Source organism: Anomaloglossus baeobatrachus, chromosome 2, assembly GCF_048569485.1.
Source record: "Anomaloglossus baeobatrachus isolate aAnoBae1 chromosome 2, aAnoBae1.hap1, whole genome shotgun sequence".
Taxonomy (NCBI): domain Eukaryota; kingdom Metazoa; phylum Chordata; class Amphibia; order Anura; family Aromobatidae; genus Anomaloglossus; species Anomaloglossus baeobatrachus.
In genome coordinates, this window is record NC_134354.1 from 424,506,630 (window position 1) to 424,523,214 (window position 16,585).

The 16,585-nt window shown below is 46.1% G+C and overlaps 2 protein-coding genes across 3 annotated transcripts in view; both read left to right on the forward strand.

Moving 5' to 3' along the window:
- The window catches only part of PPT1 (palmitoyl-protein thioesterase 1), a 100,934-nt gene that overhangs the window by 69,800 nt on the left and 14,549 nt on the right, over positions 1-16,585 (forward strand). For both annotated transcript variants that reach the window (XM_075336211.1, XM_075336210.1), the window contains 2 exons: positions 13,015-13,113; positions 13,209-13,280. In XM_075336211.1, coding sequence (XP_075192326.1) covers positions 13,015-13,113; positions 13,209-13,280 — 171 coding nt within the window. The remainder of the gene's footprint in view (positions 1-13,014; positions 13,114-13,208; positions 13,281-16,585) is intronic.
- LOC142290211 (uncharacterized) lies at positions 647-4,914 on the forward strand. Its single transcript, XM_075334155.1, has 2 exons — positions 647-1,281; positions 3,540-4,914. Exons 1-2 carry the CDS (start codon positions 675-677, stop codon positions 3,557-3,559), a joined length of 627 nt encoding a protein of 208 aa, XP_075190270.1. The 5' UTR covers positions 647-674; the 3' UTR covers positions 3,560-4,914.

Sequence of the window (16,585 nt, forward strand, 5' to 3'; positions counted from 1 at the left end):
TCTCAACTCCTTCGTCCCTCACAACATACTCCTCCCATCACAGAGTGGAGACAAGACAAATCGCCGGTACACAGCCCGGATCCGTAGATGTGAGTATTCCCCATATAACTTGAGGATGATATCTCTTATAGTAAAAAGATGTATATTAATGTCTCATCAACAGAAAAACAGGGAGACGGTAAAAATTCAAGCGCAACGAGTAGAACCTATAGATAGGGACGAAACAACAATAGAAAACACACCAACATCAGTAAAAAAGGTATTAAAAACAAGACACTGAGGCAAATTACTAAAAAATATATATATATGAATATACATATACATTTTTAAGGAGAGTCCTGTTGTTGGTTTTAAATCAGACACTGAGGCAACTAATTTATTAATTAGTAAATTGAAATCCCTATTAAACCAAAAGACTAGAGTCTGGTGGAATAAAACCTTTATGGAGCGTTACGTGGAGAAAGGTCTTATCCCTCGGGGATTACGCATTCAACTTTGCCCCTCTTTTATGGTTGAGGAGGCAACTTTTAAGGAAAAGTGGGAAGCGGCATCGAATTCGTGCTCTGTCACATATGAATCTACTTATAGAGCATAATACGAATACTTTGAGTGAATTAGAGACTGAGATCAATCTGATTTATGAGAAACTCACGTCGGCTTTATCTAGTGAGAGAATGTCTTCATTGAACATGGATTTGGAGAGAGATTTCGCCAAGTGGGAGAAGGAGATAATTGGTGTTAAGACTAAAAAGTACCAAAGAGATGCATCTGATTACAGTAGCGGTTATGTGTATAGGTGGAGACACAATCGTCCCCCTAAGAAACGAGGCACACGTTCCCGCTCCGGCTCTTTCTCCTCAATTTCTTCAACAGAAGATGCGCAGCCGATGGGAAATAAAGCTAACAAATTCCTTGAGAGGTTCCAGTTACCAGTTAGAATGGAAAATTCGGGGGGAAGAGGCCCCAATCAGAAAAGGAAATTGACCCCTCCACAATCACTTGACAAAAAGAGTAAAAATGACCTTCAGGTGATTAATTTATCTAATATCTCTTTGAGTAAAGATCAGGTGGAGGTTCTTAAATTGGGGCTGTCCTTCTCTCCCGATTCTAACTTTGATTCTTTCACAGTGATTAAAGACCTTCACTTGTTTTCAAGGAAGTTAGTTCTCCACAAGCTGCACTCTCGAAGCAATACTGACCCTCAACAGTTTTCACCAAGAGAATTGGAGGCAATTGCTACGTTGGAGGAATTGGAGGAGGAATCCATGGGTACTCTTACAGGTAAATTTCCACCTAAGGTGTACCCTAAATCAACCACGTTCCCCCCGGTGGTCCTTTGCCCGCAGGTGGAGATTTTTAACAAACTAGTGATGGAAGATCTGAAAAAACTTGATAGATCAAGTCACCATCACAACCTCTCCATTAAACAGAGAAATGCTCTGAGTGAGTTGAGATCAATGGAAGGGATTGTAATCAAACCTGCGGACAAAGGCGGGAACGTGGTTATATGGCCGGCTCAGATGTACGAACGTGAAGCCTTTAAACAGCTTAAGGTTCAGGAAGCATACACACCATTGTCTTATAACCCCACCGGTGAGTTCTTGGTTGAACTGGTTGGCATTCTGGATAGGGCCCTGTCCAAAGGAATTATTACCAAGAAGGTATATGAGGGTCTCCACACAAAATTTCCGGTTACTCCAACCTTTTATCTGCTGCCCAAGATACATAAGAACCCACGCTGTCCCCCAGGACGTCCTATTGTCTCTGGCATAGGAGGGCTATGCGACCCAATTTGCAAATTCATAGAATATTATCTACATCCATTGGTTGAAACGCTCCCCTCCTATGTCAGAGACACCTCAGACGTCCTGAGGCGAATTGACGGATTGTATTTGGATCATGGTTCTATCTTGGTAGCAGCGGATGTGGAGTCCCTCTACTCCTGTATCCAGCACAAAGATGGGCTTTTGGCAGCCAAGTTCTTTTTGCGAATGAGTCGCTGGGAGATACCGATGCAGGATCTGGTCCTTGAGCTCCTGGAGTTCATCCTGACACGAAACTTTTTTCTTTTCAAGGATCGGTTCTTCCTCCAGATGCGGGGCACTGCAATGGGCGCGGCGTGCGCGCCGTCGTACGCAAATCTCTTTCTCGGCTATTGGGAGAGGGAGATTTTCGGCGACGGCGCCTACGCCGCTTCCCATTTGCAGTGCTGGCTTAGATACATCGATGACGTGCTCATCATCTGGGGGGGAACCGACCTTGAATTATCATCTTTTATGTTTGCGTTAAATTCGAATGATCGTAATGTCAGGATGACCTTCAGGAGTAGTTCGGAGACCATGGACTTTTTGGATGTTAGTATCTCAATCCAGCCAGATAGGTCTGTTCATACCGACGTATTCCGTAAGGAGACGTCGGTGAACAGCCTATTACATGCATCATCCTCCCACCTTCCCTCGACCATCAGGGCAATTCCTGTGGGGCAGTTTCTAAGGATTAAGAGGATATGTTCGTCCAATCAGTCCTTTGATACACAGGCTAAGGATCTTTCCCAGCGATTCATAAATAGAGGATACAGTGCACGGAATATCAAACGAGCACATTCTAGGGCCTTGGCCACTTCCAGACACCAACTGTTATCAACATCTAATAAGAATGAGTCCGCAATTGGACCAATACGTTTTATATCTACCTTTAACAACCAGTGGGGGGAGATAAGACGTATTTTGGACAAACACTGGCCAGTACTAAAAACAGAACCGACGTTGGCGAGCGCTCTCCCCGATCACCCCCTGATGACAGCAAGGAGGGGTAAGAATTTGCGTGACATCTTGGTACACAGTCACTATGTGCATCAAGATGTCCTCCCCTTTAATATCGGGAAACCAAGATGGGGATGCTTCCCCTGTGGTTCGTGTGTGGCCTGTAAGAACATTGATAGGGCCTCCTCGTTTACATCGGCGGATGGTGCGAGAGAGTTCACGATCAGGCAGTACATCTCCTGCAGCACGGACCACGTAATTTATCTGGCAAAATGCGGATGCAATTTGCTATATGTTGGTTTAACAACTAGACAGTTGCGTGTACGTACACGTGAACATGTCAGAGATATTGTAGCGGCGAGAGATGTTGAGGATCTGAGCTCTCTTCGCACCATCCCCCGACACTTTAAGACGCATCATGATTGCAATCCTGCGTCTTTTAGGGTGAGGGCGATTGACAGATTACGTTTGGGTTCGAGAGGCGGCAATTACCAGCAGGCATTGTCGCGTCTCGAATGCAGATGGATTGTCATCTTGGGCACCATGACACCTGGGGGACTCAATGAGAAGTTGTCCTTTGCTCCATTTTTATGATGTCTTGCTTCAGTCTGGTGACTTCTACCCCACTCAGTCTTGGTTTATTCAGGTTGACTTGCAAAATGTATATGTATATTCATATATATATATTTTTTAGTAATTTGCCTCAGTGTCTTGTTTTTAATACCTTTTTTACTGATGTTGGTGTGTTTTCTATTGTTGTTTCGTCCCTATCTATAGGTTCTACTCGTTGCGCTTGAATTTTTACCGTCTCCCTGTTTTTCTGTTGATGAGACATTAATATACATCTTTTTACTATAAGAGATATCATCCTCAAGTTATATGGAGAATACTCACATCTACGGATCCGGGCTGTGTACCGGCGATTTGTCTTGTCTCCACTCTTTCTGTGATGGGAGGAGTATGTTGTGAGGGACGAAGGAGTTGAGAGGAAAAGGAGAAGGAAAGAAGAAAAAAGCTATTAAGAGTGAAATTTGCAATTGTCCATGCAGTAATTTGTATGGATATGATAAATTATTGTATATATTTGTCTCTCCTGCCTTTAGCTCTTCCCTAGTATAATATATATCCTTGTCCCCCTGCAAGAGTATTCCCATATTTATGTGTAGGTTCACAATTACAATTGACATCATTGCTTGATGTTATCTCTGATGTTTGATTCATATGTGTCATCTACTGTGGGGCAATATTTGATGGGATGATTTCTGTATATGTAGTATCGTGGGATCTGATATTTGGTTACATGAAGCTGTAAATATTTCCCACTATTGCCTAATTTTTATTTGCCCTCTTTGTTGCCCTTTTCTGTAATGGCCGCGGCTGTGGAGCGCGTGCGCGCTGGGACTCTAGGCACGCTCGCGCCAGCCGGCTTCCGTACGGAGTGACGCGCGCGCTCTGTGTGACGACACAGGAAGTGCGCGCGCTGTTTCCGGGAATGCCCTATGACGCGGCTCACTGCCGGAAGTCCCACCCCGCACGCGTCCAATCGCGGCTCGGCCATAGGATGGGAGCGGTATATTTAAGCGCGGGTACATCATGCCATGTCACACCACGGCCCCCCGAAGAAGATATCTAAACGTGCGCGTCGGGGCACGTTTTGCTCGGGTTCCATCCCCTTATCATGGGTGAGTGCAGTACAGGGACATATTAGATTTAGGTGTATTTGAGGTCTGTCACCTGTTTTGACATGTTTTATGCCTGGTTCATGGTCTGACTCTGTGGTCATATGATTGTCTACTGTTGTTATCCTTGTGTGTGCCTACTAATTTTAGGGTGCACACTTGGATACATCGGAGAGTGTATTGTTTCTACTGTCCGGAGTCTCCCTTAGACCATGTCCCCCTTTTGTTACTATCTTGTTATACTGCCCCCCTGACGGGATATGGATCCTTGGTCTGTTATGCTTCAGTGACATCTCCTGTCGAACCTGATCTGTATGTAATATGTCTGTTTATGTCTTTATGTCACTTTTTGCTACTTATATGAATTTAATAAATATTTGCTATATTTTTGCAAAAAGTAGTGATTGATATCTCGCATCTTTTGCTGGTCTGTAGGATGACCTTGACTACCCGTTCCCTTGTCCTCTCATTTATCTAACCTGACAATGCCTCAGCCTGGAATCGCACCCACAGTGGTCCCTCCGGCTGCTCCGGCGGCTGAACCCCCGGCTTGGGTAGAATCCTTCTCTAGGTCAATCTCCCAGTCTTTTGCCGACTCCATGGGACAGCTGTCCCAGACTTTGCTGAACATGCATCAGCCCCCTTCTCAGGGCGCCTCTGCTGCTAGGGCTCTCTCAGCGGAGCTCACAGAGGATTCTTCATCTGGTCCCAGACCCCGTCCTCCTAAGAGGAGACGCAGGGCTCCCTCTCTTTCCTCGTCCCGCGGCTCTGATTCAAGAGCTGACTCGCAGGACGAGGAGGATGCCGTTACTGGGGGCTCGGAGGCTACCTCCATGTGCCCCATTGATCTGTCCGAAAGTGACTCAGATGTTAGTGATTTGATTGCGTCCATTAATTCTGTACTGGACCTCAATCCGCCAGTATCAGAGGAGCAACCCTCTCTGGCAGAAAAGCACCAATTTACCTTGCCTAAGAGGACAAGGAGTGTGTTCTTTAACCACTCCAGTTTTCAGGCCACTGTGACCAAGCCTAGGGCCTGTCCTGACAAACGCTTCCCAAAGCGTGGTTCTGATGACCGTTTTCCCTTTCCGCCAGAGGTGGTCAAGGAGTGGGCTCATTCACCAAAGGTAGACCCTCCGGTGTCTAGACTCTCAGCCCGGACAGTTGTATCAGTGGCTGATGGCACCTCACTTAAGGATTCCACTGACCGCCAGGTTGACCTTCTGGCCAAATCTGTATATGAGGCGGCAGGGGCCTCGTTCTCCCCATCTTTTGCAGCAGTGTGGGCTCTCAAAGCCATCTCTGCTTCTCTAGAGGAGATGCATTCCCTCACCAGGGAATCTATGCCCGAAATGGTTGCCTTAACTTCCCAAGCTTCGGCTTTTGCATCCTACGCCATGTCTGCCATGCTGGAAGCTTCTCACCGCACTGCGGTGGCTTCGGCTAATTCCCTCGCTATCCGCAGGATCTTGTGGCTTCGAGAGTGGAAGGCAGATGCTTCTTCAAAGAAGTACCTTGCTGGGCTCCCTTTTGCTGGGTCCAGGCTGTTCGGTGAACAACTGGATGAAATTATTAAGGAAGCTACTGGCGGGAAGAGTACTTCCATGCCACAAACTAAAACCAGGAAACCTGTCCAGGGCAGGAACCAGTCAAGGTTTCGTTCCTTTCGTTCCTCCAACTGGTCGTCCTCTAAGCCCTCGGCCTCGTCCACTAACTCAGCCAAGGACCAAAAACCCAACTGGCGCACGAAGCCGCGTTCTCAGAAGACCGCAGGAGCTGCTGCCACTAAGGCAGCCTCCTCTTGACTATCTGGCAGCGCCAGCAACGTCCTTGGTCGGTGGCAGGCTCTCCCACTTTGGCGACGTGTGGTTTCAACACGTCTCCGATCAGTGGGTGCGGGATATCCTCTCCCACGACTACAGGATAGAATTCTCTTCCAGCCCGCCAAACAGATTTTTTTCTGTCAACTCTTCCCTGCTCCAAGGCCGCCGCCTTCTCTCAGGCCGTGGCATCCTTGCAGGCCAACTGAGTAATTGTACCGGTTCCCGCCCGGGAACGGTTCAGAGGTTTCTACTCAAATCTCTTCCTAGTTCCCAAAAAGGACTGTTCCTTCCGGCCCATCCTGGATCTCAAGCTTCTCAACAAGCATGTTCAGGTGCGGCATTTTCGCATGGAGTCTCTGCGATCAGTCATTGCCTCAATGACCCAAGGAGATTTCCTGGCATCCATCGACATCAGAGATGCCTATCTGCATGTGCCAATTGCAGTTTCACACCAGCGGTGGCTACGTTTTGCAATCGGAGAGAAACATTTCCAATTCGTGGCTCTCCCCTTCGGGTTAGCCACGGCCCCTCGAGTATTCACCAAGGTCATGACAGCAGTGGTTGCGGTTCTGCACCTCCAGGGGTTGGCAGTGATTCCTTACCTGGACGACCTTCTAGTCAAGGCTTCATCCAGTGCAGACTGTCAGCGGAGTGTCTCGCTCACTCTCGCCACTCTAGTCCAATTCGGGTGGCTTGTCAATCTGCCCAAATCCACTCTGACTCCGACCCAGAAGCTCACGTACCTAGGGATGCAATTCGAGACTCTGCCGGCACTTGTGAAGCTGCCCTTAGTCAAACAGCAGTCCCTCCATCTGGCGGTGCGCTCTTTGCTGAGGCCCCGCCGTCATTCCATCAGGCACCTAATGCAGGTGCTGGGTCAGATGGTGGCGTCAATGGAAGCGGTTCTCTTTGCCCAGTTCCATCTGCGTCCTCTGCAGCTGGACATTCTCCGCTGTTGGGACAAGCGGACTTCCTCCTTGCACAGGTTAGTGGCTCTGTCGCCACAGACCAGGGGCTCCCTTCAGTGGTGGCTTCGGCCCCTCTGTCTCAGGGACGCTCCTTCCTGGCCCCGTCCTGGGTGATCCTCACCACGGATGCCAGTCTATCCGGCTGGGGAGCAGTATATCTCCACCACAGAGTGCAGGGCACTTGGACTCCGTCCGAATCAGCCCTCTCGATCAATGTGCTGGAAATCAGAGCTGTGCTTCTAGCTCTCTTAGCCTTTCACCACCTGTTGGCGGGCAAGCACTCCGAGTCCAGTCAGACAACGCAGCAGCGGTTGCCTACATCAATCACCAAGGCGGGACACGCAGCCGCCTGGCAATGTTGGAGGTTCAACGCATCCTTCAGTGGACGGAGGACTCCAAGTCCACCATATCCGCAGTCCACATCCCAGGCGTGGAAAACTGGGAGGCAGATTATCTCAGCCGTCAAACCGTGGACAGTGGCGAGTGGTCCCTGCATCCGGCAGTGTTCCGATCAATCTGCCGCAAGTGGGGCACTCCGGAAGTGGATCTAATGGCATCCCGGCACAACAACAAGGTTCCGGTTTACGTGGCTCGCTCCCACGATCCTCAGGCCTTTGCAGCGGACGCTCTGGTTCAAGATTGGTCCCAGTTTCGTCTGTCCTACGTGTTTCCCCCTCTAGCTCTCTTGCTCAGAGTCCTGCGCAAGATCAGAATGGAGGGCCGTCGGGTCATCCTCATTGCTCCGGACTGGCCCAGGCGAGCTTGGTACCCAGACCTGCTCCATCTGTCCGTAGAGGTGCCGTGGCATCTCCCGGACTGTCCAGACCTTCTCTCACAAGGTCCGTTTTTCCGCCAGAATTCTGCGACTCTCAGATTGACGGCGTGGCTCTTGAGTCCTGGATCTTGACGACTTCTGGTATCCCTCCTGAAGTCCTCTCCACTATGACTCGGGCTCGGAAGTCTTCCTCGGCCAAAATCTATCACAGGACCTGGAGAATTTTCCTGTCCTGGTCTCGCTCTTCCGGCCATGCTCCTTGGCCTTTTTCCTTGCCGACCCTCCTGTCCTTTCTACAGTCCGGTCTGCAGCTAGGACTATCCCTCAATTCCCTCAAGGGACAGGTCTCGGCTCTGTCAGTGTTTGTTCCAGCGGCGTATCGCCCGGCTGGCTCAGGTGCGCACCTTCATGCAGGGCGCGTCTCGCATCATTCCGCCTTACCGGCGGCCCTTGGATCCCTGGGACCTCAATCTGGTCCTCACAGCCTTGCAGAAACCCCCCTTTGAGCCTCTTAGGGAGGTTTCTTTGTCTAGTCTTTCACAGAAAGTGGTCTTTCTAGTGGCCATAACTTCCCTCAGGAGAGTCTCTGATTTGGCTGCGCTCTCTTCGGAGTCACCTTTTTTTGGTTTTTCATCAGGACAAGGTGGTTCTCTGTCCGACGCCGGACTTTCTCCCTAAGGTGGTTTCTCTTTTCCACCTTAACAAGGACATTTCCCTGCCTTCCTTTTGTCCGGCTCCTGTTCATCGCTTTGAAAAAGCGTTGCATACTCTGGATCTGGTGCGAGTGCTCCGGATCTATGTCTCGCACCGCTGTTCTTAGGCGGTGCACCTCTCTTTTTGTGCTAACCACAGGTCGGCGTAAGGGCCTCTCGGCTTCTAAGCCGACCTTGGCTCGTTGGATTAGGTCGGCCATTTCCGATGCCTACCAGTGTACTCAGGTGCCTCCCCCGCTGGGGATCAAGGCACACTCGACCAGAGCTGTCGGTGCCTTTTGGGCTTTCAGGCACCAGGCTACGGCTCAGCAGGTCTGTCAGTCTGCCACTTGGACTAGTCTGCATACCTTTTCAAAGCACTACCAAGTGCATGCTCATGCTTCGGCAGATGCGAGCTTGGGCAGACGCATCCTTCAGGCGGCTGTCGCCCATTTGTGAAGTTAGGTTCCGCCTACTTCCCAGTTTTCTGTTTATTCCCACCCATGGACTGCTTTGAGACGTCCCAATGTCTGGGTCTCCCATAGGAACGATAAAGAAAAAGAGAATTTTGTTTACTTACCGTAAATTCTTTTTCTTATAGTTCCGTATTGGGAGACCCAGCACCCTCCCTGTTGCCTGTTGGCAGTTTCTTGTTCCGCGTGTTATCACCGGCTGTTGTTGTAGACAGAGGCTTCGGTTGTTCCGGTTCTTGCTCTATCTCTACTTGTGGGTGGCTATTCTCCTTCAGCTTTTGCACTAAACTGGCTAGATTTGGTTATCCAGGGGGTGTATATGCTCAGAGGGAGGAGCTACACTTTTTTTAGTGTAGTACTTTGTGTGTCCTCCGGAGGCAGAAGCTATACACCCAATGTCTGGGTCTCCCAATACGGAACTATAGGAAAGAATTTACGGTAAGTAAACAAAATTCTCTTTTTTCATATAAAGTGCTTATGACTCCATGTGTTTCCTGAGCTATAACCTTTGATATGAGACCATGATTTCAAGCACCAGCCCCTTTTTTTAAAGAAACAGTCTGCTCTTATCACTTAGGGCAACTGCTTGAATGCAGTCTTCATTAACCCCTTCATGACTGGCCAATTTTTGCATTTTCCGTTCTTTTTTTCACCACCCTTCTTCCGAGAGCGTAACGTTTTTATTTTTTTGCCAATTATAGTCGTGCCAGGGATGTTTTTAGCGGAACAAGTTGTACTTTTAAATGAAACCATGAGTTTTACCATATAGTGTACTGAAAAATTGCAAAAAAAAGTGCGATTGCACGATTGTTTTTGATATTTTATTCACTGAGTTCACTATATGGTAAAACAGATGTGTTGGTGTGATGCTTCAGGTAGGTGCGAGTTCATAGACACCAAACATGTTTAGGTTTACTTTTATTTAAGGGTTTAAAAAAAAATAAAAAATCTGATGTTTGTCCAAAAAAAAGTGGTGCACGTTTTTCGCCATTTTCTTTGACCTGTAGCGTTTTCATTTTTCGGGATGTATAGCTCAGTGATGGCTTTTTTTTTGCATCTTGAGCTAATGTGTTTAATGGTATCATTTTTGGGCAGATGCTACATTTTGATGGCATGTTATTGCATTTTGCGCAAACTTTGCAGCTGACAAAAACGTAATTTTGTCGTTTTAGAATTTTTTTGCCGCTACGCCGTGTATCGATCAAATTAATTTTTATATTTTAATTGGGCATTTCTGAACGCGGCGATACCAAATGTGTGGGTTTTTTTTAACCCTTTAGTTTTCAATGAGGCGAAAGGGGGGGTGATTTGAAATTTTAGTTTTTTGTTTTTTGTTTTGTTTTTAATTTTTCAAAACTTTATTTTATTTTACTAGTTCCCCTAGGGAGCTATAAGGATCAGCTGTCTGATCGCTCATTCTTTTCTCCCGATCAGAGCAGCACCACCATTGGCAGGCGGTGAGTACACATCTACCGCGATCGCCATTAAAATGACCCTGTCACATTTTCACAGCACCATTTAAGGGGTTAACAGGTACAGGCGGATAACTATTTCACTCGTGCCTGCAAGGCACACATGTTAGGCCGGCTTCTCACTTCCGAGTTTCTCGCAGTAGTGCAATGCGAGAAAATCTCGCATTGCACTCGGACACATGTTATTCAATGATTCAGCTCTCATCTGTTGTTTTTTTTTTTCTCTCTGTCCAAATCGGACTGAGAAAAAAATCGCAGCATGCTGCGTTTTGGCGAGTTTCTCCTGCGAGTCTCTCCAATGCAAGTCTATGGGAGCATGTAAATAATCGGATGTGACTGGACGGGCACTCACCATCCTAGTGACATCCGATTTTCTAAATACACTTCTCGCATGTTTCCTAAAACACTGGTAACGAGTGAGGTCTCACAATGTCTGTCAATCTCTATTCTCTGTCAGTCGGTCTCTCCCTCTCTGTCTCTATTCTCTCTCGGTCTGTCACTATCTCTGTCCCTCCCTCTCTGTCCATGTCGGTCTATCCCCCCCCCCCCCCGCCCCGCCCCGCCCCTTTCTCATACCGATTCCCCGATCACCAGCGCTGCACGGCGGTCACACTGCTCCGGCAGCTTCTCCTCTTTTGAAAAAGCCGGCCGCTCATCATTCAATCTCGTATTCCCTGCTTTCCCCGCCCACCGGCGCCTATGATTGGTTGCAGTCACACGCCCCCACGCTGAGTGACAGCTGTCTCACTGCAACCAATCACAGCAGCAGGTGGGCGTGTCTATGCGGTGTAGTAAAATAAATAATTTAAAAATCCGGCGTGCGGTCCCCCCAATCTTAATACCAGCCAGATAAAGCCATACGGCTGAAGGCTGGTATTCTCAGGGGGAGCTCCACGTTATGGGGAGCCCCCGGCCTAACAATATCAGCCAGCAGCCGCCCAGAATGGCCGCATCTATTAGATGCGACTGTTCTGGGACGGTACCCGGCTCTTCCCGATTTGCCCTGGTGCGTTGGCAATCGGGGTAATAAGGAGTAAATGGCAGCCCATAGCTGCCACTAAATCCTAGATTAATCATTGCAGGCGTCTGAGACACCCCCTAATGATTAACCTGTAAATTAAAGTTAATAAACACACACAGTAAAAAAATCCTTTATTTGAAATAATAAACGATAACAAAGACCCTCGTTCACCACTTTATTAAGTACCCAAAAAACCCATCCACGCCGCAACTGAGGTGAGTATCGCGATCAGCTGATGTCAGTCAGGTTACTTGCGGCCACTGCTGGATCCTCCAACAGTGACAGCAAGTCACCCGAGTGACAGCGATGTGGTCACGGGGGGAGAATACAGCTGGCCGCGGGTAACCTGAGTGACAGCAGCACTAATCGCACTGCTTAATTCAGTCACTCAGGAGATTAGCGGTCACCGGTGAGTCCTTCACGGGTGACCGCTAATCAGGACGCGACACAGATAGCCGTGGCATGACAATGAAGTCGGGTGAAGTTCACCCGAGTCCATTCTGATCGTGCGGCTCTGTGACTGCTGTCATCTGCCAGTCAGCTCTGCTACATGGCTCTGTCTGTGTCTGCTGTCAGCGGCCATGTAGAAAAGCTGTATGGCAGATGACATAGTAAAAACGGATCCCATACGCATCAAACACGCATTACACACGCTCTGCTATCCTTGAAATAATTTTAAAAAAAAAAAAAGGAACGCACTTGCATTGCACACTGACCTAACGTGAACTAAAATCAGCCAAGTTTTTTTCAGCCAACTCGGACCGATTTTACTCGCATAGATGTGTTTCCAGCCTTAGCTGTACAAATCAGCTGATGTGTGTGGATGTCCACCAGCTGCCCTCGGCAGCCAGTTGGGATGAACACTCTGACTGCTAGGACGTAACTTTACTGCCTGCGGTCGTTAGGGTGTTAAAGGGAACTTGTCACTTGGAAAAATTCTATTGCCTTTCAGATAAGATATGGGGTTAATATGCAGGTTTATAGCATTCTTAACCTGCCTGGCGCCTGCACATTAAACCCCGCTGCCGGGAGGAAATGAACCTTAATTCTCCTGGCAGCGTTTGGGCTTCCATTATGGAGGCAGCCCTGGCGGGGGTTCAGTCAGCGCTCTGTGTATGGAGAGCGGCAGCTGTAACCACGCTCCTTGCATTGATTGACAGCCGGGTCTAATGCTAAGCAGTTTCATAACAATAGTTAATACAAATTACCACTATAAAAACGGATGTAGCAAACTTTATAAAATAAACTAAATGTGTCAGTATCAAAACTGCTGGCTACAACTGAACTTCTTAGTTGTTGTTTTGTTTTGTTTTTTTTCTTTCCCTATAAGTTATGTTCTATCTTAACAGGGTATAAATGAAAGTTACAGGCGCAATCTTGAAACTCTAGAAAAGTTTGTTATGGTGAAATTCCTCAGGGACTCCATGGTGGATCCTGTAGACTCTGAGGTTAGTATAAGTTAATAGCTTAAATAAACCTAATGTTTTTTATCCTTCAGTCTCAGCCCCAGGTTAGGATTATTCATGATTTCTTCTTCTTCTAGTGGTTTGGATTCTATAGACCTGGACAAAGCAAAGAAACTATTACATTACAAGAGAGTTCTCTGTATACAGAGGTAATGGTTCAAATATTTTGATTTGTTTCAACTTTATTTCATCAGCACCTTCCAAATTTTTGTATATAACTCCTTAGACTTATGCATTGATATAGCTGTAACCCAAGTGTATTGGCATTTTTTAAGTTTACTTTACTTTAAGACACAAAAACTATTTTCCATATATATTTGTTATTTTCAAAGTAGCATTATATGAAGTGACTAGTGACACTAAACTGCCAATCGGTATATACTAATCAGTGATCGTTTAGAAGCCTGTTTATATGCAAAATAATGCTTACTGAATGATCTGTAATAAATGCGACCAGACCAAGGCAACGTGCAGCCCGTGGGCCACATCCAACCCTCTGCTTGTTCAATTCCGGACCACGGATCGAGACAGACGAAGGGCTCAAAACAGTGGCCGGCATTGCACACTGTCGCATGAGATCATTGCTATCTGCATCATCGGGTACATTGGTGAAGGACCAAGCCAAGAGCCCCTTCTTCCACCAGTCACCATGCGACTTAGAATGAAATCACATCATTGTGTCTGCTGTCTGTCTGTGGTGTGGATTTAGTGCATCGACGACCGGGGAGGAGTATCGGGGGAATGGGAGTGAGGGAAGTATTTGGTGGTATTTATTTATTTATTTTATTTTTTTTTTGTGTGTGTTACTAAATATAGGCAGGTTGTGTGGGTGCTCATGCTGTTTATAGGGATGATGTATGTGGGCGCTCATGGCATACACACATGGTCAAAATTGTTGGTACCCCTTGTTTAATGAAAGGAAAAAATCCACAATGATCACAGAAATAACTTTAATCTGACAAAAGTAATAATAAATAAAAAAAAATCTATGAAAATGAACAAATGAAAGTCAGACATTGTTTTTCTGCTTCCACAGAAATGAAAAAAAACCCTCATGAAATCGGCCTGGACAGAAATGATCGTTCGCTCCTTAACTTAATATTTTATTGCACAACCTTTTGAGGCAATCACTGCAATCAAACGATTCCTGTAACTGTCAATGAGACTTCTGCACCTCTTGACAGGTATTTAGGCCCACTCAAGAGCAAACTGCTCCAGTTGTCTCGTGTTTGAAGGTTGCCTTTTCCAGATGGCATGTTTCAGCTCTTTCCAAAGATGCTCAATAGGATTTAGGCCAGAGCTTATAGAAGGCCACTTCAGAATAGTCCAATGTTTTCCTCTTAGCCATCCTTGGGTGTTATTGGCTGTGTGTTTTGGGTCATTATCCTGTTGTAAGACCCATGACCTGCAACTGAGACCAAGCTTTCTGACACTGCAGCACATTTCTCACTAGAATCCCTTGTTAGTCTTAAGAATTCATTGTACGCTGCACAGATTCAAGACACCCTGTGCCAGATGCAGCAAAGCAGCCCCAGAACATAAGAGCCTCTTTTGTTTCACAGTAGGGACAGTGTTCTTTCCTTGATATGCTCTTCAGTCTGTAGACATAGAGCTGATGTGCCTTGCCAAAAAGTTCCATTTTTTTCTCATCTGTCCATAGGACACTCTCCCAGAAGCTCTGTGGCTTGTCAACATGTACAACATGTAGTTTGGCAAATTCCAGTCTGTCTTTTTTATGTTTAGGTTTCTTTTTTTCTGCCCCTATCGCCCCCCAAACAATGGTGTCCTCATTGGTTATCTACCATGAAGTTCACTTTGGTTCAAACAATGACGGATGGTGCGATCTGACACTGATGTTCCTTGAGCTTGAAGTTCGCCTTTAATCTCTTTAGAAGTTTTTCTGGGCTCTTTTATTACAATCCGTATTATCCGTCTTTGATTTTTTTTTTTTTTCATCAATTTTCCTCCGGTGGCCATGTCCAAGGAGGTTGGTTACAGTCCCACGGCTCTTAACTATCTGAATAATATGTGCAACTGTAGTCACAGGAACATTAAACTGCTTGGAGATGGTTCTTATAAACTTTTACCTTTTTAACATGCTTGTCTAGAATTTTCTTTCTAATCTCCTGACCACAACTCTTTCCTTTGCTTCCTCCGGTCCATGTTGTGTGGTACACAGTGTTACCAAACAGCACAGTGAGTAACCTACTGTGTCCTCACCTATCCCTTGTAGACTGTGAGCCCTCGCTCATGACCTCTCTCCTCCTGTACCAGACTGTGCCTTGTATTGTTTTATTGTACTTGTCCCTGTTATGTATACCCCTTTCACATGGAATTGATGGTGCTATAATAATAATAAATATCTGTAGCCCTATATACAGGTTCACTGACTGATTGAAGATACCCATGATGCTAATTAGTGGACACATCTTGATTTAACATGTCCCTTTTGTCACATTATATTCAGGGGTAACATCATTTCTGTCCAGGACTGTTTCATGAGTTTTATTTATTTATTTTTTTTTTTTAATTCTGTGGAATTATGGTTGAAAAGCAATGTCTGACTTTCATTTGTTCATTTTCACAGATTTTTTTTTTTTTTTTTTTAATATAAATTACTTTAATCTGACAAGTTATTTGTGACTATTGTGGGTTTTTCTTTTATTAAACAAGGGGTACCAACAATTGTGTTCATGCTGTATATAGGGGATGTCTGCATACTTACTGGTAATTCTGCTCAATATTAAGTGATACTATTTTATTCAAATATTAATTGTAATTTATAATATTGAGCAAATTAATGTTAGCCTATAGCTTCAGCCATCCACAAGTCATGGTCTCTCATGTTGTTTCTCAGGAAAATTAATTGCCTAGCCCTGGATTAGACAGTGCACATAGGCTGTCATTCTAGGCAGAACAAGTTCCGTTTACACAGGATAATGTGCAGCCGAGAGTGATGATTCTTAACCCCTTCAGCCCCGGGGCACTTTCCGTTTTTGCGTTTGTTTTTTGCTCCCCTTCTTCCGAGAGCCGTAACCTTTTTATTTTTCCGTTAATCTTGCCATATGAGGGCTTGTTTTTTGCGGGACAAGTTGTACTTTTAAATGAAACCATAAGTTTTACCATATGGTGTACTGGAAAACAGCAAAAAAATTCCAAGTGTGGAAAAACTGCAAAAAAAAGTGTGATGGCACAATAGTTTTTGGGATGTTTTATTCACGGTGTTCACTATATGGTAAAACTGATATGTGGGTATGATGCCTGATGTCGGTGCGAGTTTGTAGACCCCAAACATGTATAGGTTTACTTGTATCAACGGGGTTAAAAAAAATTCACAAGTTTGTCCAATAAAAGTGGCGCACGTTTTGCGCCATTTTCCGAAACACGTAGCGTTCTCATTTTTTGGGATCTATAGCTCAGTGACTGCTTATTTTTTGCGTCTCGAGCTGTCTTT